At 42.0% G+C, this 26338-nt stretch overlaps 1 protein-coding gene across 1 annotated transcript; it reads right to left on the bottom strand.

Annotated features, from left to right (window-relative positions):
- Positions 1–108: 108 nt before the first annotated feature.
- Positions 109–17408, bottom strand: LOC128741980 (probable 4-coumarate--CoA ligase 3). The gene is made up of 5 exons (XM_053838133.1): positions 16798–17408; positions 2805–2930; positions 2218–2725; positions 1718–2155; positions 109–1656 (listed from the first exon to the last, which is right to left on the bottom strand). The coding sequence occupies exons 1-5, from the start codon at positions 17370–17372 to the stop codon at positions 1534–1536; spliced, it is 1770 nt and encodes a 589-aa protein (XP_053694108.1). The 5' UTR covers positions 17373–17408; the 3' UTR covers positions 109–1533.
- Between the last annotated feature and the right edge of the window lie 8930 nt (positions 17409–26338).

The raw sequence follows: 26338 nt of genomic DNA, 5'->3' as shown, positions 1-26338 counted from the left end.
CTTTTTTTGTTTTTAGGTCATTATTATTCGAGAACAAAAACACTCCGCTTTTGCCGCCAAGATTTTACTACAAAATTAAAAAAATTTCATCATAAGTGTTTCCGGTTTTTCTTTGCAATTAAGTGCACCTCAAATTTACCACTTAAGCCATTTTCAGGAGTTTAGGTTTACTAATTTAGTGGATTAGTTTTGATGATTGTAATTTAGTCTCAAATTCAGCCAAGTGAAAGTGCGTTAAAGACCTTGAAGCTTTACCCAGTTCCCAACAGAATATGGCACATAGCTGTAGATCCTAGGCTTCGATTGACACCTTGTATGCACGTAATTAAAATCCTTTCAGAAGCATCGTGTCGCTTTTATTGTCATCTTTCAGAGATACTTTTATTACCCAATTATCGTTAATCCTATCGCAGCATCGTACCATACGCGTTTCCTTCTGGTGGAGGAAACGAATGGAATTCTGGCTTCGAATTCCTCCATCTCGGGTTCGGTTTCGGATGTCCCATCTGGCAGCAGTAAAGTTTCCGCCCCCGGGGTACACGTGGAGATTCAATAAGCGGAAAACCAAACGCGTTGGGCGACGATTGTTCAAGCCGTCGTATATGTACCTAGAACCATATACGTTGAAGGCAATGAGGGAAAACCTTCCACCTCATCTGGTTCCCGAAACGCCAGACGCCACAAAGTGAAACTCATTTTCTTGCCAAAGTCAGCCGCTATCGCGGGTAGCAATCGCAATGACAATAAAAACCCACGAAAAACACACAGATTAATTATTTGATAACACAATATTTTTCCCGCTCATTGCGAGGAAAGTTTACTTCTCCATCTCACCAGCCAGCCGCAGCCAGCGGGCGTAGCTTTTCTTAGACATACACTCAGGTGGCACGATGACCCACTCCAGCGAGCGGTTTCGGTTGGGGGTAGGTACGGGAACGCTTGAAAAGCGTCGGGAAATGAACGATTTATGAAATATTCATTAGTTCCGTACATTTTTTCCTTTTCTGTTTTTTTTTTCGTTACCTTACATCATCCGGATCGACTGCCAGCGCCAGGAAATGCTGCTGGGAAGACGTCGCAAAGCTGCTCTGGAGGTCGCTGAAGAATGACGCCAGTTTGGTTTGTATAGCGCCCACAGTCGGGGCTGATGAGCAAGCTGGTCGAAGGTGGGTGGGTGGTTTGAAGAGGAAAGGATTGATGTCGATGCCAGATAATGAAAATATGGTTTATTTTGTATTCACGAGCTTCTTATCAGGCGTTGAAACGTACTGAAGGCGAAGCGTAATGAATTTCGTCGTCGTCGTCGTCATCTCTGGCGGGAAGGAGCAGGTGAAGGAGGAATGCAGCAGGAGGGTGCGGCTTCCGTGCTAACGATGGATTTAACATTAAAAGGAGAATTCAGCGTAATCATTATGCTACAGGGTGAGTGCCGTAATGGCGTTTCATAAGTGTGTTAGGTGAAAAGTGTTCATCCTTGGCTAATGATTTCCGGAATCTTCTGGGGCCACATTGGTGTTGCATTCAATGCAAAGTTTAATTTTGCAGCGAGCTCAGGCGAAGCTGGTTGGCCATTTGCATAGGTAGAGGCAGCTGCTCCGACAACCTTATCAAAAGAAGAATTGTTATTCCCGAATTTCGGGGAATAAATGAAATATCCTAAAAGATGCGTAAATCTTAAAACTAGTGGTTTCCTTATTTATTACAGTAATATTCATACAATGATTCCATCCAGCAGCATTTGGCGAACTTTTCTTCTTATAATTTTTCCATTAGACGTCATGGGAAACTCGTCAACGAAATGCACGCCCCCTCGTATGTGTTTGGCATCACTCAGCCGGTTTGCCACAAACTCAACAACGTCTTCAGCCAACAACTGTGCCATTGGAAACTTTCGAATGACGGCCGTCACCAGGTCCGATGTTTTATCCTCATTGGGTACACCCGTAACGCACACCTGCAGCACCTCGGGGATCTGCTGGATGACAGCTTCCACTTCCGAGGGAGACACCTGGTTACCCATATATTTCAGAATGTCCTTCTTACGATCCACCAAGTGAAGGTACCCTTCTTCGTCGAAGAATCCAATGTCCCCGGTTAGAAACCAACCATCTTTATCCAGTGCCTCACGGGACGCTTCCTCATTTTTGTAGTAACCCTAAAAAAGATGACCAAACTAATTAGCTTCGGCTACAGTATGAAGCAACCAACTTAACTTACCAAAAAGGGAATTCCAACCGACTTCACCACCACCTCACCCTGCTCACCAACTCCAAGTGGTTCACCGGAATCACTGATTATGCGCGCCTGCATATTGGTTCCAACCTTACCGACCGCATTCGGTTTACGTTTAAGGAAGTCGGCCGCCAGGAAACCGCACTCGGACGTTCCGTAGAAATTGTACGACCGTCCGGTTGGCTTTAGCGTTGCGTCCACCGCATCGCGGATCGCTTCGGACACGTTCGAAGCTCCCAGAGCCCATACTTTAATACTGCTCAAATCGGTACCGGACACGCGTGGATCGCCGATGATGGCCGTCGCGTACGAGGCTGGTGTGTACAGGAATTTGATTTTGTACTTTCCGATCAGCTCGAAGAACAAATCCGCCGAAAAGGGCCGGCGCGTGATCAGTCGTGTCGAGTTGTTCATTACGGCCATGTTCAGCACGTAGACGCCCGTTCCCCAGTAGAGTGTGCTGAAGTTCAAGCAAATTCCGTCGTCGAAGTTTCTGAGCGTAACAATAAAAAACAGAAATTGAAGATGTTGGTTAGTTTGAAAGTGTACGAATGCCGGATGGGCAGTCTTACGCTACTTTGCAGAAGCCGGAGATTGTTTGTGCGTGGGAAAAGCAGACACCCTTAGGAAGACCGGTCGTTCCCGAAGAGCAGGTGATGTTTGCAATCAGTTTGTACGAATCGCCTAGATATCGGGGACTGGAGAGAAAGGAAAGTATGTTAAATGAATTTCGATTAGTACTTTGTCGTAGTTGCAATCATGTGATACATTAGTTGTTTCGAATCAAGAAAAAGATCTTAACCTTTACCTTTTTCCCAAGTAAAATATAACCTCAATCCAATGGTCACGCCACTGGGAAGATGATCAACCAAATCAACCAATTTCAGATAGCAATCTGAGGAGACCCATATAAAAAAATGAACTTGTTTTTCATTGCCAAATATGTTAAAAAACATAAATCGTAAAATTTTTATGTTACCGGTCTTTTGGCTCTTTCTCGGACACTCGCTAACTATGAGATAAACTGAAATTCGAATATTTGATCATTTTTTCGTAAATGTCGTCGATAATGGAGTTGCTAACATTTTAGCGATGTTAATTTATTTCGATCTAGGATACAATTCAACAAAAAATTTATAGTCACTATCATTTCAAATAGTTTATAAGTTTGTCAGAAGCCAACGCCGTCATCTTGAGTTTTGCCTTTTTGTTATTGCAAATCACAGGCAGTTATCTGGAAGTGGAAAATCCGGTACAAATTTTATATTACGACGACGTCGAATTGCTTATTTTAAAAAACGTAAGACCTTTTTCTTAAGGCATAGTAAAAGTCAAAGCCTAATTGAAGCACATTGAAAATAAATTCGAGCTCAATTTTGTGGATTGAAATCAAAATAAGGTAAAAAATGAAGTGCTATCGAAATCAAGTTATAGATAAAGAAGAAGCTTTTAATTCTACTATGTATTTATTATTCTGACAGATGTGCTTTTCACCCCCATCTTGCTGACATCACGAATATCTGTTTCGAACTATGTTCAACATCAGAGAAAAAACGACACGAAAATGAAAATGAAAAAATCGACAAAAAACATTGATTGATAAGTAATTAATTTGAATTTGACAAAATCGGACTTTAGTACCAGATTCTTTCTTGTAAAGACCAGGTAACCTCGGACTGGTTAACAAAAGTGGTCCCTAGCTTATCAGTATGCATCAGCTCGCTAGCAGAAACTTCATCATTAACTTTCATTTTGGCGAAACTCAGGTGAGGAGAGTAAATCCGAGGCAACGTCGAATCACAAGCCAGCACATGGACGCAAACATTTGTAAGACTAGTATTTACTAGCGAAATCAAAGCGGACCAGGGTTCCGCTAACAGTGAGTTTCTAAACTCCAAGAATCCTGATAGCCAGTGGTACCAAACAGATGGTTCCACAACATGCTCAATGGGGACCCGAAAGATTCTGGTATAGCGAAGACTCATCGAGGTGAGTGCCCCGAGCCCATGGATCGTGACAGACTGCCGGTGCCAGGGCCGAGTGGAACCAAAATAGTGGTTTCCACAAGTGGCCCAGGTAACTCCAGTAAGATTTGTGGGAAAGACGAGATCACGCGAAGCCAGCTCCCCCCAGGTGGAAAGCGAATTCGGGTACTGGTAATAAGAAAACTGTGGCCTCCATGAGGCCTAAACCCCCGAAGATTCGGGTTCTGCAGATAAACCTCCATCATGCGAAAGCAGCATCGGTCGTACTTACCAGGATGTTTATCAAAGACGCTATAGACCTGACCTTGCTTCAAGAACCCTGGGTCCGCAAAGGAAGAATACAAGGTATTCAAATAAGCACATGCAGGTTATTCTATGATGACAAGCATGACTCTCCGAGAGTTGCTGTTTTAGTCAACGCAAACATTAGTTACTTTCCTATTACATAGTTCATCAAACGAGATGTCGTCGCGATCAGAGTTGAGGTACCAACCGCTAGAGGAAAATTCGATTTTATCGTAGCATCAGGCTGGTGTAACTCTTTCCTGGTGACGTTCCTAAGGTTCCCACTCAAGAGGCTGCGGCGTATGTCAATAACTGCAGAGAAGTCAATAGAGACTTTATCATCGGCTGTGATGCCAATGCTTATCACACCCAGATCACACCTTGTGGGGAAGCACCGATATCAATAATCGTGTTGAGTGTCTTTCAGTATTTCTCTCGTCAAACAATATCGACATTGCTAATAAGGGCAATAAACCAACGTTTATAAATACCATCAGGCAGCAAGTCTTGGACCTGACATTGTGCAGTCCAGTATTTTCTGAGAAAAGACGAAATTGGCAGGTGTCGAACGGAGCTTCAGTACAAGAATTAGGTCGGTTCTACAACTTGATTCGGCATCGGCCACAAAGGTGTGGCAGCAAATTTACTTCGGGCTGGACTCCATACAGAAGAGTCGTAATCGAATATACCAAAGAACTAAGACGATCGAAACGAAAATCTTGGATACACAATTGTGAAAGCATTGAAAGTACTTCAATTGTCGCAAGACTTAATAAGACGCTTGCGAAAAACCATTCGAATGGGCTTGATACCCTCAAGAAAGAAGACGGTTCGTTCACCAAATCCCCTTCAGAAGTACTAGACTTAATGATGAGGACTCACTTTCCGGGATCTTCTTCGGGCTTCAATTATGACATAAGATGTTCTCAAAGAAACTCGTCAAGATATGAGAGGACAAAAGACATCGCAACAGCAGCTGCTGGAAAGGTTTTGACTAAGGCTGAGGTAAAAAATGCCGTGTGGTCCTTTCATCCTTACAAATCGGCAGGTGTAAAACAGAGAATCAAGGTTAATTCCATCTCTAATCGAGATCTATAAGGTGAGTTTGATACTAAATCACATAGCGTCTACATGGAGATTGGTAAAAAAAATAGATAAATAAACCACTTCCAAAAGCTGTCAGACCAATTGTGCAATGTCCAACTTTCATACGAGCTGGTAGAGAGGAAGTGTTAGATATAACACTCTGCTCTAACAGGATCAGTCATGAGTTGGCACAATGGCACAATGAGACACCAATATCTGATCATTGCTTTATATATTTTGATCATTTGGGTGTCTCCTTGAACGCTGCAACATTTCGCAATCCGAGATTTTCTGACTGGGAGCTCTTTGAGGAGGAACTGGCGACGAAATTTCAAGGATTCGAACCGACGATTGAGTCATCGATCGACTTGGATGTGGCTGTAGATGTCACAACATCTTTTATTGCGGAAGCTTTTGAAGTAGCCTGTCCGCTAAAAACTATTAAAGCGACTAGAGGAACACCGTGGTGGAACTCTCATCTCGCGGAACTAAAGAAACGATGCAGGAGAGCCTGGAATAGACGTCGGAGGGATGGCGTGGAGCCTTTCAAGCAGGCCCGGAAAGCCTATGCAAAGGCTTTACGATCTTCAGCACGCACGAGCTGGCACAGGTTCTGTAGCAACGTTTCCAGTTTCGGCGAGGCAAGTCGACTTAATAAAATACTGTCAAAATCGAAAGATTATCAGGTTAATAACATTCGAAGTTTGAACGGTGAATACTGTTCGAATGACAATGAAATCCTGGAATGTCTCTTTTATAGTCACTTTCCGGGCTGTGTGGAACCTGAAGTTCGAAACGATCCAGAAATCGTTTTAGGTGGCTTAGACTCATGGGCTTTTGCTCGGAGACTTGTCACAACTGAAGCGATTGAGTGGGCCGTGAACAGCTTCTCTCCATACAAATCTCCTGGAACAGATGGAATATACCCTATTCTACTGCAAAAAGGATTCAAGTACTTCAAACACATTCTGAGAAGGATGTTTGTGTGTAGTATTGCTATTGGGTACATCCCAACTCAATGGCGTGAAATAACCATTAAGTTTATTCCTAAAGGTGGACGCGCGACATACGAGCAAGCCAAAAGTTTTAGACCAATCAGTCTAACGTCTTTCTTGCTTAAATCACTTGAGCGGATTGTTGATCACCACATCCGCGAAACAAGCTTAGTAGAAGTTCCTCTTCATTCAGCACAGCATGCTTATCAAAGTGGCAAGTCTACAACCACTTTATTACATGATGTGGTGGATAAAATTGAGGTTGCTTTTTCACAAAAGGAATCTTGCTTAGGAACTTTTTTGGATATTAAGGCGCGTTTGATAACGTATCTTTCGCTTCCATTTTGGAGGCTGCTCGTTATCATAATGTGCCTTCAATAATCATAAAGTGGATAGAACAAATGCTTAGTAACCGATTGCTTTTTTCGTCCTTACGGCAAGCAAGCATTTGGAAGCAAAGTGTTTGTGGATGTCCACAAGGTGGCGTTCTCTCGCCTCTTTTATGGAACCTTGTGGCGGACGGCCTATTGAGGAAACTCAATGGTCTAGGCTATCCGTCATATGGTTTTGCGGAAGACTATCCCATCCTAGTAGTTGGAAAGTGCATAAGCACATTATTTGACTTAATGCAGCAGGCACTACGCGTCGTGGAAACGTGGTGTCGAGAAACTGCACTTTCGGTAAATCCGAGCAAAACATCTATCGTCTTATTTTCAAGACGTAGAAATACCAATGGAGCTCGCGCTCTGCGCTTTTACGATTCGGATGTTGATGTTGTGAACGAAGTGAAGTACGTGGGGTTGATTCTCAACTCCAAGCTTGACTGGTTCACAAATATTGATTTCCGAATTAAAAAAGCGTGCATGGCCTTTGGGCAATGTAGACGAGCAATTGGCAACTCTTGGGAGCTTAAACCCAAATACATACACTGGTTATACACGGTCGTTGTCAGACCAATACTGGCGTATGGTTGTCTTGTATGGTGGCAGAGAGGGGAAGTTGTGACTGTCCAGACAAAGCTAAACCATCTTCAAAGGATGTGTTTAATGGCAATGTCTGGTGCATTTACTACAACTCCTACTGCCGCCCTAGAAGCTATTTTCAATATTAAACCTCTACACTTCCACCTGAAGCAAGAGGCACTAATATGTGCTTATCGACTACACGCGATTGGCCTTTGGCAGTCTGTGGACGGTTCCACTGGTCATACTCGATTGTGGTCGCAAATTGTTGCTGAGGACAAGTTTGCCCTTGCTCCTAGCGATGTAACGCTCATGCGTACTTTCCCGTATAGGACTTTCTCAAGTGACTTTCCTCCTAGAGAGGATTGGATGTCAGGCTACATGGAAAGGAAAATTTCCGACTATGTGGTCTGTTATACCGATGGTTCCTTGTACGAAGGTCGCGCGGATGCTGGCGTTTACTGCCGTGAGCTGGAATTGGAGGAATCCTATTCGTTGGGTAGTTACTGCACCGTTTTTCAAGCTGAAATCTTTGCAATTATGTGCGGAGCTCAGTTTGCACTTCAGAAAGAACTGATAGGCAAGATTATCTACTTCTGTTCTGACAGTCAAGCCGCTATAAAAGCCCTTTGTGCGGCTAATTCTAAATCTAAAACAGTCATCGCCTGCCACACCCAATTAGAAGAACTAAGCATTCTAAATGCCGTTCATCTGGTTTGGGCTCCTGGCCATTCTGGTATAACCGGAAATGAATGGGCTCATGAACTAGCAAGATCTGGAGCAGAAAAGTCGGTTTTCGGACCGGAACCTGCTTTACCAATTGCGGCATGTTGGATAAAACAAAAGATTCGATCTTGGTTTTCATCTGAACATGTACGTTATTGGGAAAATCTTGAAACTTGTCGTCAAACGAAAAGTTGCATTGTTAAGCCTTGTGAGAAGGTTGCGAAATTTCTTTTGCAACACTCAAAGGTAAATTGCAGTATTCTTGTCAGATCACTGACTGGTCATTGCAGACTAAATTATCATATGGCTACGATTCAGCGAGCTGAATCGTTTCATTGTAATTTATGTGAATCCGACTACGGTACGCCATATCACGTAATTTGCAACTGTCCTGCAGTAGCACAATTTGCGTCATAGGATCTTTGGATCCTACGTCTTAAATGAATCGGATTTTAGGAAACTAAAATTACGAGACATTTTGATGTTCCTTACCGAAAGCGGTATTGAGCTATAAGCTCTTGTTTATCATGAGTATACCCCCCAGGGGGTGTACTTTTGATAAGTTTACTACCAAGGATTGCAGTATCCCCTCGGGGGTACAAAAATCTCTCGGTATATATATGTTTGTGTTTGTCCAAATTCCTCATCCACCCCTTCCTATTCCTCCTGTTTTCCTTCCCGTCCTCATCAGGTAAATGATGACACGGGCAAGATGGGCAAGGCACAAATCTTCCACATGATTGTGAGGAACGTGCTGCTCGAGCCAAAGATGCTGATACCTGATACCTGATTGATACTAAATCACATAGCGTCTATATGGAGATTGGTAAAAAAAATAAATAAATAAACCACTTCCAAAAGCTGTCAGACCAATTAGTTTATCATCAGTATTTTTGAAAGTAATGGAAAAAGTATTATATGAATACATTACGTCTAAATGATTAGAGATGATTAAATGATTAGACATGATTAGAGATCCATTATCGAAACACCTGTTTGCATACCAATCTGGTAAATAAACAATCTCAGCGCTATCACACGCTTGTGACGTAGCCTGTTGAGTAGCCTCTTGTATTGAAAGAAACAACAATAGGTGCATTTTTTTGATATCGAAGGGGCCTTTGATAATGCTTAACTTACTTATCAATGGCAAATGCAATGAAGAAAAGACAATTTGATAACTGTATTACCAAAGGTTGCCCACAAGGGGGTTCTGTCAATCCAGCTTTGGTTATGTTGATGTTTTACTGAGAAGCTTAGAGGAAAACGGTTTCGAAGTTGTGGGTTACGCTGATGGCATGGTTCGTGCAAAAATCGACGACGTGATATCAGATTGGATGCAGAGGGCCGTAAAGCTTACACTATCTCGATGTAGTAAAGAGGGCCTGGGCAACAATGCCTCAAAAATAACAATTGTTCCCTTCACTTAGAAGGAGAAACTGAACTGCAGCGTCTATACCTCAAATGGGAGATCCCAAATATACGACCTCATCAACCACTTCCAGTTCATCACCATCAATAGCCACTGTCCGTAGGAGGTAAAAGTTATTTTCTCTGGAGCCTCTTCCTGTCATATATTTGGTTTTCAACGCATTGATTTATAACCCTATCCTCCTAGCCTCCGTTTATAGTCTGGCGTAGATTGCCTCCGCCGTCCCTAGGTTTCTAGTAATGATGTCGAGGTCGTCTGCGAAGGCTAGCAATTAGCTACTCTTGTTGAAGATCGTTCCCCTCGTTTCGATGCCCGCTCGCCGGATCACACCTTCAATAGCGATATTGAATAACATACAGGACAGTCCATCCCCTTGCCGCAACCCTCTGCGCGATTCGAAAGGACTCGAGAGTGTCCCCGAAACGCACACGTAGCACATCCCTCGCTCCAGAGTAGCTTTGATCAGCCGCGTCAGTTTGTCCGGTAAACCGTACTCGTGCATTATCTGCCATAGCTGTTCTCGTTCAACTGTATCGTATACTGCCCTGAAATCCACGAAAATATGATGCGTGGGCACGTTGTACTCTCGACATTTCTGGAGGATTTGCCGGAGAGTAAAAATTTGATCCGCCCCCATAAAGCCCGCCCGATACTGCCCTACGAATTCTCTTGCTATTGGGGATAGACGACGCAACAAAATCTGGGAGAGCATCTTGTAGGCGGCGTTAACCAACGTGGTGTCGCGGTAATTACAGCAATCTAGCCGGGTGCACTTTTTGTAGATGGGACAGATTACACCTTCCATCCACTCTTCCGGTAGTTTCTCCTCCTCCCAAATCCTAGAAATTATCCAATGAAGTGCTGTTGCTAGCGGTTCTTGGCAATTTTTGGAGAGCTCTGCCGGGAGTCGGTCCTTTCCGGCGGCTCTATTATTCTTCAGCTGACGAATTTCTCGCCGGATCTTTTCGAGATTGGGATCGAGATCGTTTTTTATTGCATTTAAGTTGTAAAAAGTTGCATAAATAACAATTTATTTATTTCTTTCTTTTCAAGAAGGGAAAAGCCCGCGGAAGTGGAACTTTGTTCGACGCTCCTTCTTCCGTAGGCACAAAAGCTTCATTTTTGCATCAACAGTTTACACCAAATGATACAATTATAAGCAGTTACATAATGAGGACTTAAATTATAACACAAAGTTCCTTATTATCTATAAGTTGATGACTAACACTATACATTTTGCACGTGATTTACTTCAAAGCATGCAGAAATTTTTTTTTAAGGACAGAACGGGACAAATGGAAATCAAACACATTAAAACAACGGTTGAAGACGCGAGACATACTCGAGAGAGGCTCATTTTGGCCATAATTGGTGCGTGAAGCAGGAAGATTGAGAAAGGGGTGAGATCGGAGGGATCGCCGACGGGTATTGATGTTTAGTTGTTGGAGTATATCTGGGCTGTCAATTTGAGAGTTTACAATATCAGAGATGAACAAAGCCCTAGCATTATCTCGTCGTATAGCTAAAGAGTCAAGCCCGATCAGATTACAGCGGTGTTCATAACTAGGAAGATTTAAAGGGTCGTTCCAAGGGAGAAGGCGTAAGGCGTATCGAACAAATTTTCGTTGGATAGACTCAATCCGTTGGATGTTGTTATGGTAGTACGGTGCCCATACAACTGCAGCGTATTCTACTATTGACCGCACTAAAGAACTATATAGTGTTTTTAAACATTGGATATTGTTAAAGCTCTTAGTAAATCTAAATAAAAAGCCTAGATTTTTCGAGGCTTTGGTAGAAATATAGGCCACATGTTCTTTAAAAGATAATTTTGAATCGAGCAGAATTCCCAAGTCTTTTACACATGTTTCCCTTTTCAAGGATGTTCCAGAGACTTTGTAATCATAGCACACAATTGATTTCTTGCGTGTAAAAGAAATGCACGAACACTTAGAGGCATTCAGTACCATTCTATTCGTTGTGCACCAGTCGGCGAAATTATCCAGCTGCGCTTGCAGAAAATCAGTGTCTGTGTTATTTCTGATAACGGCAAAGAGTTTAAAATCATCGGCATACGATGATTTCATGCATTTTAAAGCAAAATTGATATCGTTCAAGTAGAGGAGGAATATATACGGGCCTAGATGACTGCCTTGGGGCACACCAGACGTGACGGGGAATGGCGAAGAGATAATGCTACCTACTTTGACAGACATGAAACGTTCGGTGAGGTAAGACTTAAACCAACAAAGCATATTACCGCTTACTCCCAGTTGCTGAAGTTTGGCGACTGCAATCTGATGATTTATTTTATCAAAAGCTGCTGAAAAATCGGTGTAGACTGCGTCAACTTGAAGATGTTTCTACAACGAGTGGGCTATAAAGGATGTGTAAGACACCAAATTGGTACAGGTTGATCGCTTGGGCATAAAACCGTGTTGAGTATTATCGATGTAGCCGGAAAAATTAAACGATAGGAACTCGAGAACTATAAGCTCGAAAAGCTTCCCACCTGCACAAAGCGAAGCAATCCCTCGGTAATTGGCTACGTTCTGCTTTGAACCTTTTTTGTGAATCGGAAATACGTACGACGACTTCCAGATGGTAGGGAAAACACCCGAAAGCAAGGACGTATTGAAAATATTTGCCAATGGGCTGCATAAAGTAAAGCAACATTTTTTTAAAATTATTGATGGAATGCCGTCGGCGCCAGGGTTCGATGAGCTCTTCAAGGTAGAGCAAGCATTCAGGATAATCTGGGTTGAGATGGCAGGGTAGGATTCAATAGCTGCCTTGTCTGGAACATTTGAGATGGCACGCGAAACTTGCTGACTGCTAAGTGTCTCATGAGAGAAAACTGCACTAAACTGAGTACGAAATAATTCACATATGTCCGAAGCAGTGGACGCTTCCGCATCACCGAGCATCATGGTAGTGGGTAAACCTGATTCATTTCTTTGCTCGTTAACATAATGCCAGAACTTTTTGGGGTTACTACGTAGACATTGTTGCATACGGTTTTGATACGAGTGGAACAGTTTCTTGTTCAGTCGTTTATAACGAGTGTTGAGGGAAATATAACGACATTTGAATTGATAAGTACCATGTTTCGAGAATCTCCTTAGAGCCATCCGTTTAGCGGATTTATAACTTTTTAAAGTGCAGGTAGACCATGGGGGATGTGAGGGTTTGCAGAAAAGTCTCTTTGGAGTAAACTGATCGATAGCATATAGAAGAACGTTTGTGAAATTTTGGACCGCTAAGTTAGTATCCGTATTCTCTAGTATTGAGCACCAGTTCACGTCTAACAAAAATTGGTTCATTTTTATAAAATTGGTCTTGCGAAAATCATACGAAAGAGGTTCGTTAGGTTCATCGAATGAGCAAGGAATACCATTGCAGAGAAATACGTGAAGCGCTGGATGGTGACGAGTTATCTTGACAAGAGTGCTGGGTGCGCGGTATACCGAAATCCTGTCACTGCCGAATTCTGTGCTAACGAAACATAGATCCAATATACGTCCATTTTCATTGAAAACACCATTTGTCTGAACCAGTCCAGCTGTGCTATACCCGTCCAAGAGCTGAGTTGCGCAGGAGTTTATTGATGAATGAGAGGGATCAGGATATAGGAGATCGAAGCAAACCGCGGCCGTGTATAAACGCGAAAAAATTTTGCGTCCGAATTTATCTTTTAAATTTCATTTGTACTAAGTGAAAAAAATAAAATTAAAGCTTTGAAAGGTGTTAGCAATAAATATTTTTACTAATGAAATATGAATTTTGATAGTGATTCGTGAAAACTGATTATGTGGTGAGAATGGCGATGGTGATTTGGTTCGTGAGGACTGTGGATTGTGGTTGGTAACCATTGCAGCCTGGGAAACGGAAGGTGTATGAAAACTGAAGGAGTTACTGGTTATCGCATTATTGTATATGAATTGGCTTTTGTATCGGTATTATATAAGTGGGTGGAATCTAGTATTTTCTGGTATGTATGAAATAATTTGTAATGAGGAGCAGTTTGTAAAAAATTGCGAGTGGGTGCGCTTTTCATTAACAATGAAATGGTTTCAACGGAAAGTAAAAGTGAGTTCAGTATGACCTTAGTTTTCAGACATGTTATTTATTATTTCGCTAAGGGTGACCCTTAGCAACGGTTGTGATGGGATCAATTGACGTGGTTGTACCAACCACATGGCATAGGTTGTTATACATAATTATTGAAACTGAATTACTGAATACAGTTTACCAAACCTTAGCTATGTTTATTTACGAATCATTGATGGAATACGCTTATATCAAGCAGTGCTTCCAACATATCGTCCAGTGTCTTGAAAGTTATTTTCTTTCATGCTGAAAAATGGATATAATTATTATTAAGAAAATATATGCTTCAATAGTGGTGCATAATATTGATTGTGGATTAACTTATGTGAAAACCATTAGGTCGCTTAACCATTTTTTCTAATTTCAGATGAAAGTATATTTATAAGAGCGAATAAAGGCGCTATAACCTTGGTATTTACCAGGGCACGTAAGTAAATGTACATGTCCCATCCCCGAGGGTCCGGAGTATTACTTAATCTTTATTAGCCCAATACTCCCAACAAAAATACAATTATCAAACGGTTGGTACGAGACGTCCCCGTTTCTTCTTCCCCTGTTGATTTAGAAATGCATCTTTGTATGAATAAATTTATTCAAACAAGATTCATATCATAAAATCGTCTTTGCGGCAATACTACACAGTTGGCCTGGCCGATTTAGTATTTGTGAAATATTGTCGATGTTTTGCAAATACTAATACAGACAAGAAAATGATTAAAAATATTTCTAATATTAGAAATATTTAAAATTATTTCCAGGAATCCTTTATTGTGGCTGTGATGGTATTAATAAGAATAAGAATAAGAATGAGAGGGATCAGGATATAGAGCATGATGGTCATCAGCAAACGTCCAGCTAATGCCACTAAAATTGAAGTCGCCCAATAATATGATTTTGTCTTTGGTTCCCATACGCGAAGTTATCCATGAGAGCGAACTGAGGTGCTGATCAATGAGGGTAGAATCATTCACGCGATTTGGCGGGATGTATAGTGCGCAGATGTATAGTGAATATATATTCATTCCTACTGTGATCCATTGTTGCTCAACGCCTGAGCAACCAGGGAGCGAGAGTGACCGAGATTTGTATTGCGAGCGAACGGCCAAGATCCACAGAGCTTCATCCAGCACGCGCGCGTAGTTTTCGGCAACTCGCCAGGGTTGTTTAGCTGCCGAATGTTAAACCGAGGAGGGCGGTTTTGTCGCGAGGTATAACCCGTCGATAGTTTTGGTAATGGGTAATGGTAAGGGCCGAGTCGATATGCGCATCCCGTAGGGAGCGTACGTTGGTGATGTTCGAGAAAAACCGGCCTTCCATGAGAATATGGGACTGCATTTGCTTCTTACGGCAATGAAGCCAGATAAACTAGGTAAATTTGTACTGGGTTCCAGGTCATTGCGGTATAGGGGGAAAGAATTTGCGGACGAACTAGCAAGATGTGGCTCTAACTTTCCATTCATTGGTCCAGATCCATTATGTGGCATCTCTGACTGCCTGCTGAAGATGAGCTGAAACAATGGGAAAGCCGACATGTTGACGTCATGGCCAATTGGTTGGCCGTACAGTTGCTTAACCAATCAAAAAACTTATAACACCGAGTATTAAAGTTACTCAGAAGTTGCTGTGTCTCAATGATAGAGCTCAGCTCGTTTACCGGTCTCATGACAGGACATTGTCCGAGCAAATTGATCTTCAAGATCTTGGTTTAGTACAAGTTGATATCTGTCACTTCTGCAATGCTGAGAGCGAAACGTCGGAACACCTGCTCTTTGGCGCTTTGTTAATTAACAGCACGATTTTTGTGTCTATGCTAAATTACTGGGTGTAAGCGCAGGCGGCAAAGCTAACTTTTGCATATTTACTTTTTTTTAGGTACTTTTTAATAGCTCATTCTGTCTCCACCACCAATTTCCTAAAGTTCTATTCGGATTGATCAATTCCTCTTGCCGTGGTGCCTCTCCATTTTTCACAGATTTTTAAACCTATTCGGATTTAAGAGGATATAAACAGCTAAAAATTATTTTTTTTTTAATTTCTGATTTCGATTCTACAATCTTGCCGTGCAGTTTTATTTTTAGTCCTATGATTTATTTGTGTCATATAAAAAACACATTGTTATCCTCTGTTCTAATTTTTTCTGCACATTTTTGCTGCTGTACAAATAATGACGACCACTGGGCTCCCGAAGGCTAACAAAAAGAGCAAGATGCACTGTGCGAAGAGATAGGATGCATATTAATTTTCCTTTTATGGAAAAGACTGAACCGGCTCTGAGCAGCAGTCAACATATGCAGCATATGGTAACGTTTGGAACAGTAGAATAAATAAACTTGAAAGGTGTGTTTTGTTGAGTATTGACGTAAAAATCCAAATTGGAAAATCCCTCCTCTTCCAGTGTCGTTGAGAATGCAACCGGATTGATTTGCAATTTTGTTTCACTAAAAGATAATAGGATGACAAGCACAAAATTTGTATTATCTCGAACACAATGCCGGAAGGCTTTATTTTATAAGCCAGTTTTAGCACTCCGCTCTGCAAGACTTAAATTCAGTCCCAAATTAGCCGGGCGCACCTGATTATGATTCATTATTTTGACACCGCATTTATTCACTATTACAAATGATTTCAAGAGTCATGTTTTTTCACCACAAATTATAAGTTGTTCATAACAACGCAAATTGCAAATTGCAAGCATGGTGTTTTTAGATATTTTTTTTTTCTTCTTCTGAATGAAATGTTTATTCTATTTTTGTTCCACCACCATAAACAATTAAAGATAACAGCGGACAGCACTTGCGGTTTGAACTTGCATGCAGCAAATTGAAATTAAACCGCTTGGGGTTCCAAAATTTGCTGCGATTATATCAGTTTTTCGTCGTTTGTTTCTTCTTACGGAATGTTTATCGATAACGTCTTTCTGCGAGTGTCTTCTAAATTAGTTTACTTCTCTGTTTTGCTGTAATTATAACACACAGTCAACTCACTAGAACACATGCTCCGTTCCGGTCGGTTTGAATAGCTGCTCCACCGAGAGCGTCTCGTCACGCGCATCCTCCATCACAAACACCCGAAACGGTTCGTTAATCGCTTTGTCGGCGGCGGCTTTAACCGTGTCGTAATTATCGGCGTCGCAGAACAGTAGCTTGGACTGCGTTTGCCGCATCATGTGTGCCATTTCGTCCTCGTCGAAGGTCGGCGCCAGGGCGTTAAATCCGACACCGATCACCTGCAGGCCCAGCACGAGTGGCGCCAAATTTTCACTATTGACGGCCACCACGGACGCGATGTCCCCGACGCCATAGCCGAGCTTTTGCAGATTCTGTGCCACCCGGACCACCCGGAGGCGCATTTCGGCCCGGGTCATTGTCCGGCCGGTATCGCCATCGATTTGAATCACCTTTTCGGTGGACCGTTCGAGCAGGTTTAGGACGATCTGACCGAAGTTACACTGGGGATTGAAAACGCACGGTTGCCGCGGACCGCTCCAGACGCGTCGATCCCGATCGAACGAAGCCATGATGTAAACTGAACTGACTGTGGCTGACCAACGCGAACGCATCGAACGGCGCAGACGTCGCGAACGCGAACCGTTCGTCAATCAAAACAAGTTCCACACGTCGACACATTAATCGTGTTTGGTGTGAGTAATGTTTTCATGCGCACTACTAGACACTAGATAGACACGCCACGCCGCGACTGAGTGGGAGAATGTTGGTAAAGACGGTGAATAGTCGCGATCGCGACTTACTTACTTTTACTAGGAAAGTTGCTTTACCGCTTCGTAGTAGTTACTTTTACGTACACATGGTGGTGACGTTGCGTATTTGTTGTTTACTATGGGAATTCAACCCGTCGGTCGTCGTTACCCGATGATAACACCGCAAGCGTCGAGTTTCGAGTTCATGATAAAAGTGGATTTTTGGGCGGCACGCCGTGTTACATCATCGCATGTTTTTTAGTACATTTTTCGAAAGCATTGTTAACTGATTTGTGCTCAACGAGAGTGATCATGCTTAGCGTACTTTGTAAGCGCAATAACGTTCGGGGTTTATTGCGTGATTTTGATTGGCATTTACGACCGACGTCTTCTTTTATTACTTTCACCTCGCAGCAAAATAATTATTGTGGTTGAACGCCGAACGTTTTAAAGGTTGGCCTCTGAAAAGACAAGAACCATCCGAGATGTGCTATGAAATTTTATATTTTGTTTATATTCCCCGAAAAGTTGAGCTCATGAAATTGTATCAGTTCTACTTGAAACTAGTTGAAATTATATTTTCACAGTTTTCCTAACGATCTGATTAGATTTCAAATTTTCTAAATCTGCAAATTCCATACCCAATTAGCATCGCCGTTATTCTGAACGGATTCGGTTTTCCCGCAACTCTCGGTAGGCAAATCCCCTTTTTGATGGCACGATGCCGCACGCCACAGTAAGGTCCACCGGTTGTGGCCATTCAATCTAAATCGGTTTACGGACAGGACAGGTGTCGTCTGCCGAATTCATTGCGACTACAACCGTTCCCGGTTCTGGTGAAAGCCTCATCCAGAAACCAAGCGCCACACGCAATTGAATGCTCAATTGACTTTATTATCTGCTGACCGCAGCGGGAGCACTCGCATTCCGCATTTGGTCAAAACCAAATTGGGGTGTCACCACGCACCGGCCATCATCGGCAGCGTTGCGTCGTGGGGGGTGTCAACCCATTTCGTATAGCGCGAATGCGTGAATTAGTTATTCAAATTGCCCTGTGACGGCGAAGATATGTGGTCATTTAATTTGTATAAAATTGGAAACTTAAAGTCAAATATGTGGCACTTATCGGTGCGATCTGTCGCCTGAATAATTGCGTCAGCCCCGAAGTCGTTATAGGAATTCAAACAACCAATCGAAACGTGCCTTCGCGGAACGAGCCAATATTTGCAGTAAAGCCGATTGGAATACTAATCGGATTCTTGGAATGACGTTGTTCATAGATAAATACCAGCGATTGTTCTTATCGGCGAATTCCATAAACGAAAGTGCAGTGTGTGCTTGTCGGAATTGAGCGGCACACCTGACTGAGGTTTCAATCTTCGGCTTGGGATGAAAGTTTTAGTCAGTTCAACGGGATTGAATTTATTATAATAAAATGATCATGCAGAGGAATTGTTTAAGTCACTCTCACGAACAAATTCTGTACCCACCGAACAGCTCCGAAATAGGATTGTTGTTACTTTGCGATTTGATTTTTCTAGTACAAATGAGAAAAAAAATTGTAAGTTAAAATCTGTCATACCCGCTTTAGATGAAAATAATTGCTGTGAATGAATATTTTATAATTCGAATGGAATAATTCCACACTGTGTTAGTTGACCATTTTAAAACATAAAAATGGATAAATAAAATCCTACGTCCTGCGTATTCAACAATATGCATCTTAGGCTAATCTCATGTTTTTAGTCTTGACCTTGAAATGCGGTCATACATATATATTAATACTTGGACAAAAGATAGGAGTCAAAACGACTACTTTTTAAGTGTAGCTACCCCCCACTCCTCACATTTTAGGCTCTTCCCCCTCCTTCACCAAAAAAATTTTCATTTCTTTCCGCTACCGTCCCTTAATCAATTGTAGAACCATCGCCTCAAAAAAAAATATCAATATGTATCTTGAGAGTTGCTTGTCATACTAACAACCTACCTGTGGCCATGTTCAAAAAAAGCTTATACTAAAAAGGTTTCATCTGCTAATACTGCTGATGGTAAACGTTTCTCGTTTGTAAAGAAACTTTAACACACTGGATATTAAAACCACCGGGCCCTATATTTCGAGCTCATAACTATAATTGTTAAATTTTACATACACCTGATTTGAAAAGCGATTTAATTGAAAAATGAATTGCTTGCGAAAATCTGTTTCCCGAAATATCAGTCATCACGAATGTGCTAAAAAAAATAAAGCTTTCGCATTTCATTTGTCCTATCAAAACGTAGGAGGACTACGCATCTTGTATTCACCATTCATTTTTGTGGATACAAGTGAATGACGTAGAAATAACCTGATATCCGTCTATATAGTGCCATCGTATCAATCATATCTCGCAAATAGTGTGCAACCGTGTCGCTTCTTTTATTGGGTCTCATAATACTTAATAAAGGTGGCAACACTGTTCAGTTTGTTAACGTTGAGGTTGCTCGGCTCCATAATAAACCGTATTTTAGCAGTGACATTGAGCTTTAACAGTGGTTTAAAGTTGATTATACTCTTCGCTGTGATTAGTTTTGTGCCGGGTCAGTGGAATATCGCTTAATCGTGCTTTTTGTTCGAATTTTTGTTGCTCTGTGAAATATCGTTTAATCGAGCTTATTGTTTACATTTGCCGATTCCGTGACATCGACCAAAGTAGATTGTGTTAAGGTTGTTTGATATCGCTTCACTGTGTTCAAAGTAACTGGATTTGAGGTGGCTTACTGCCGTGTGCAAAGTAAATTGATTCAAGGTGGTTTATTTCGGCAAGAAGTTGTTCAGTATGGAAAGTGCATGTGATCATTGCGTCAAACCGGTGAAAGCAACTGGTGAGACAATCACCTGCGTGGGATTTTGTGAATAGGTCATTCATACTAAATGCGCTAGATTGAACTCGTCCGTCATGAAAGTGTTACATGAGCGCAGGAATCTGTTTTGGATGTGCGACCAATGCGTTGAATTAATGAAAAGGACACGTTTTAAACAGGTTATAGCCTCCATCGGCCAGGCTGTCTCCTCAATGTCTGCTAACCATGGTGAGGCCATCAGTGATTTGAAGCAGGCAATCTTGGTTAACGACAAGCAGATGGAACAGCTTTCTCAGAAAGTACAAGAGACTGTCTCTACACCACTAGCCCCTAGAATTACTGTCGGCGAACCTCCAATGAAACGTCGTCGTCATGAACGCGTTATAGTTGCTAAGCCGCTCCTTGGAGATATGAAACCATCGACCTCTGAAGCCGTAAAAACTGTTCCCCCTCCGAAGGAATTATTCTGGCTCTACCTGTCCGGAATTCACCCTAGTGTTAAAGCGGATGCAGTAACTGATTTGGTTAGAGAATGCTTATAGTGCGATGGACCGTCCAAGGTCATTCCATTTACCAAAAAGGATGCAGATTTGTCTGCAATGAACTTAATCTCGTTTAAAATCGAGATGGATACAAAATTACGAGACTCCGCATTGAACATGGGAAACTGGCCACAAGGTCTTCTCTTTAGAGAGTTTGAGGGTGCCGTCTCAAAAAACTACTGGACACCATCAAACCTCCTCTCATCGCCTATTACTCCCAGGATCACAGTAACTCCTGCGACGACCTCGGAACCAGCTATAACTCCAGGATCTTCGGTCACCTGTTCCTCTTGCCTTTTCCTGCCAGCGCACATCAGTCGTTCCGGCCCTGTGTGCAGTTGTATGGAGCGAAGCCTCCAAACCGCAAACCATGGCTAGTATCAGTGTGTTTGTTTCCTCCTTGCGTGGCCTCACACGTTGATCTCACCATTAATCCAGATCCGCTTGACGTAGTACACCATTCTAGGCAACTCACCGCGACTCTACCGACATCTGATGCTGTGCCGGGATGCAATGATTACGGTATTATGGTAGCCCCCGACCTCCCCACCACCGTCGAGTTATTCCTGCCAGCGAACAACAGTCGTCCCGGGCCTGCGTGTGGGTGTACGGAATGGGGCTCCCAACATTCCACACCAGGAAAGTGCAACAACTCCTACAACAATTCCTTCGATGACGCTATCCCCGTTTCCAGCTCTGCGTCATACCCACAACTGAACTCGAATCCTCCATTGCTGATGTATTACCAGAACGTGCGCGGACTTCGAACCAAAATCGACGACTATTTTATTGCTGTAGCTGAGTCGAACTTCGATATAATTGTATTAACGGAAACCTGGCTTGACGAGAAGGTTCACTCCCAACCGTTATTTGGGAACGCATTCTCCGTCTTTAGATGCAATCGTAACCAGCAAAACAGCAGAAAGTCCCGTGGCGGTGATGTCTGATGTGTTGATCGCGATCTCTAATAAGCTGAGTTGCTCCAACGACCCTTTCCCGATCTACGAAATATTTGAGCAGCTATGGGTGAAAGTCCTAGTAACCGATCTTTCTCTGAGCATTGGTGTAATCTATTTACCTCCCTACTGTAAGGACGACGCCATGAGTATCAGCAAACATATCGACTTCTATCCTCTTCTGTTGGGTACTCTCACCACTGCGTCCATTATTTTGAACTATTGTGGTATGCCCCATCGTTTCTTTTGCTGTACGCTTCAGGCTTACCTATCACTTATTGAGGAAGTGGTAGGCTGGTAGCTGAAGCGAGACATATCGACTTACTTAGTAGTGTGTATGCTCATCTAGCGTCGAGTGACCTAGCGCTACTGTTAGGTGATTACAACCAGTCCAGTTTAGTTTGGAATGTTCCTGTAAACGGTTGTCCTAGCATCGACTACCAACGCTCTCATGCTTCCTTAGACGGTTTCTGGTTCCACGACCTGACGCAAATTAATCCAGTCAAACAGGAATAATCGCTTGTTAGATCTGATACTTGCCAATGATCCGGCCATACAACTTTTCTCGGTTACCGTGGCGGCCGTTTGAGGATGTTATCGACGGCAACGATTTAGATTTTCATAGAACTGATTTTAACGGCTTAGCCACAACAATTTCGCAGATCGACTGACAATCTCTGTTACTGTATCTTGATATTGATACGGCTGTTGATCAATCGTTCGCACTTTGAACAGTTTGATCACCGATTTCGTTCCCATACGCCGACTCGCTCGCAAGCCTCCATAGGGAAACGCGCATCTCCGTCGATTGAAACGTGCAAGATCCTCTGCTCTGCGCGCATTTCAACTTTAAACGTGTCATAGTGATTTTCGAGCGTACAACCGTTTTTTGTGTAAACAGTATACTCTACGAATGCAAGGATACCTCCGCAGAAATCCGAAGAAATTTTGGTCATTTGTCAACTCTAAGAAAAACGAAGACGGCCTACCTGTTGATCTGTTTCTCGACGCTCGTAAAACCAACGTTGCTCGCGATAAATGCAGCCTTTTTGCTACTCACGTCAAGCAGGCTCCTGCTTCCTCAGAACAAATTGTTTCTGCTAACGAAGTCATCAACCTCAACGTCTTTCATGTAACTGAGGATATTGTGAAAATTGCCATAGGAAAATTAAACTATTCGTTGGTGGCCGGACCTGACAGTATTCCATCTTGCATGCTGAAAAAGTATTCTGCTGTTCTCGGTAGACCTCTCTCACTGTTGTTCAATGCTTCAATCTAGCAGTGTAAGTTTCCTACTCTATGGAACGAATCAGTAATGTTCCCTGTACACAAGAATGGTGATAAGACGTTCAAAACTATCAACTCGAAATAATCGTGAACGACGCTTTGTTCGCTTCAGAGTTTTCCGACTCGTTCAACAACATCTCTGGCGTACCGCAGGGGAGCAATCTTGGACTCTTGCTCTTTTCTCTTTTTATAAACGAACTATCAGCTCTTCCGCCACCAGGCTGCCGATCTTTTTATGTAAAAATCTTTAGAGTAATTAAAATGGACTCCGACTGCATTGAACTGCAATACATTGTGGACAAATTTGAAGATTGGTGCTCGAATAACATGCTTACCGTCAGCATCTCAAAGTGCTTGGCCATCATCGTAAAAATAAGCCTATAGCTTTTAGCTACAACATGGTAGGACATTTGTGACAACGCATCTGTCAGATTCGTGATCTTGGTGTCGTCCTGGATAGCGCATTAACCTTCCGTATACCCTACAACGACATTATCTCCAGAGCCAATAAGCAACTTGGATTTATTTTTAAAATCGCTAACGAGTTCCGTGACCCGTACTGTTTTCGATCTTTGTACTATGCACTTGTACGGTCTGTTTTGGAATTCGGATCAGTGATCTGGTGTCCTTATCAACAAATTTGGATCGCTAGAATCGAAGCAGTGCAGAAAAAAATTCTACGGTATGCTTTGCGCAGTCTTTCATGGCGCGATCCCAGAAACCTTCCGCCATATGAGAAACGCTGCCGTTTGCTTAACTTGGAGACTCTTGAAAGAAGACGTGCCAACGCTCAAGCCACGTTCCTGGCTAGATTGCTATTAGGAGATATTGACAGTCCCGCCTTCGGAGTCAACTGAATCTTTATGCTCCTGAACGACCCCTCAGAACTAGGTATTTCCTGCACCTGCAGGGACGGAATGCAAACTACGGACTGTACGACCCTTTCCGGTTTATGGCAATGCGGTTCAATGAACTCTACGGTTGGTTCGATGTCAACATGACGCTTATTTATTTGTTTCATTTATTTGTTTCAACAATGCCGGGCCCTGATTTCATTGCTTCGAATTTCCGTTTTATTGTCCCACATTGTAATTTTATTGTCCTGAAGTGTTTGTTTTATTTTCCCAAATTATCGGTTTATTGTGCCCTATTACTGGTATTACGAGCTTGATATTTTACTGTCCTAAATTGTTGTTTCATTATCCCAAATTCTTGTCATACTGTCCCGAATTGTCGTTTTTTGTCCGAATCGTCATTCTGGGTAATAACTAGTTGTAGTTTTGTTGTCTCGAATTGCTATGTTATTGTCCTAAAGTATCATTTTATTGTCTTAAATTATCGTTTTATTGTTCCAAGTTGTTGTTTTGTCGTTCCGAATAGCTGTTTATTTTAATGAATTGTAGTTTAATTGTTTTATTGTCCCGCATTGTTAATTTATTGACCTGAATTGTTGATTTATTGCTCCGAATTGTCGTTTCAATGTCCCGTATTGAAAATAAATTAATTTAGTATTTTCTCTGCTAATTAAGGTTTGGCTGATCAAAGGAAAAAACACACAAGACAAAATATTTTTCTACGACTGTATCGAGTTGCTATCCACAAGTTTTTCGATCCAAAGCAGGTCACAAAATCACATATATTTTCGAATTTATCCGTTTGTTTAGTTTTCAATTCTGCATCCGCCTTCTCAACAAATTAGAACCAATTCGAAATGCATGATACCTAAATCGAATCGGTCAAAACGTTATTTCCGATGGAGTTTACGAGTTGGCGGGCTATGGGGGATGCAGAATTAAAATCTCCATGTGAAATTTTGATACTGGAAGCACCCGGTTCCCTGTTCTTTCAAGTCAAGATTCTACTTTTTTTGGCTATTTGGTTAATTAGTAACTGAATCTTAATTGGGGTGAATGTAATTCGTTCACCTAGTTTTCTTTTCAAGAAGCAGAAACTACTAACTTTATAAACAAGTTTAATACAGTGACAAATTTATTTCTAATCGACCCGATTTCAAATGTGCTACTTTGTGTTTTTGCACTCCTCGATAAAATCGACTCAGAATGACTGGTACAAAGGTATACAATCGTCCGATATCTTTGCTTTGTTTCGTGCTAATTGTGCTAAATAATTTTATCGAACCGATCGATCCTGCTATTCTGGATATCATCGCGATAACACACCCGCTGTTTTACAGTTTACAGTATTTTTAGCTCATGCCTTCAGCCGCGCGTGGACACGGACGTGATTTTTTTCCTGTACGTATTTTGCTAGTGTTCTAGTGTGTCGCCACACATAAGTCGATATTTGTATAACGCGGGTAATTGGGACCGCGTTATAAGAAGCGCGTTATACAAGTACACGTAGCATATGGAAATGGAGTTAATTGGGGCTATACCCGAATTTTACGAAATTTTGAATCAATACGACCATGGTTCCTTTGGGAAAGATATCAAGTATATATTTTTCCATCTTACAGATGCTTGGTGAGACAGAAAAAATCCCCTCTTGGTCTTCCAGAGCTTCCGGAACATCCGGTAAATTTTCATTTCTGTGAAGTCTTCTAATAGCTTCCAAATTCTTTTGAAAGTCCCTATGGTTTATTATTTGGCGTAATATAAGTAAAGTAAACAATCCGTGCTAATGAGAAGCCATCATGCGATTCTCCGACAAATCCGGAACATCCGTAAAAGTGGTCAACGAGCGAAAATTGTTCTTTGAGTTCGGAATTATGTTCGTTCAACCTCGAATTGAACAATGTGAAATAGGAATATAAATTCAGCGGTTTGTGACTCAACCTGGCCACTATGAAGTGCATCGAAAGATCCGACAATAAATAATTAAAATTGATGATCAAGGGCATCGAACTGCTTATCGCGCTGACGAAAGCAACCAAATTTTCGTAGCATGTTCGCTCTTACAAGAGCCCCATTCTAAATTGTCCAGGAAAAGGTGAACACAAAACCAATAATACTTCTCTCTCACTTTTTCTCAGGCAAAACCCATACAAATATTAGATACCGTCAACGCGGATTACGGAATGGCCATGGCTAACTACGATGGTTAGATTTCTGTTAAAATTTTGCCAGAAGAGCACAATACCTGGTGAAGAGCTTATACAAAAGTTGATGTATTTACTATTAGATTTGTAAGTATAGTAAATGTTACCGGTAGTTCAGTTTACTATACCACATCTATCAAATTA

Source organism: Sabethes cyaneus, chromosome 3, assembly GCF_943734655.1.
Source record: "Sabethes cyaneus chromosome 3, idSabCyanKW18_F2, whole genome shotgun sequence".
Lineage (NCBI taxonomy): Eukaryota > Metazoa > Arthropoda > Insecta > Diptera > Culicidae > Sabethes > Sabethes cyaneus.
This window is presented reverse-complemented; position numbering and strand designations above follow the sequence as displayed.

Bases quoted from the DNA above. Each gene is read 5' to 3' on its own strand.
- LOC128741980 (XM_053838133.1), bottom strand. From the start codon at position 17,372: ATGCGTTCGCGTTGGTCAGCCACAGTCAGTTCAGTTTACATCATGGCT. The intron at 2,726-2,804 runs GTAAGACTGCCC...TGTTACGCTCAG, and splicing joins TCCGGCTTCTGCAAAGTAGC to AAACTTCGACGACGGAATTT. The intron at 2,156-2,217 runs GTAAGTTAAGTT...CATCTTTTTTAG, and splicing joins CGGTTGGAATTCCCTTTTTG to GGTTACTACAAAAATGAGGA.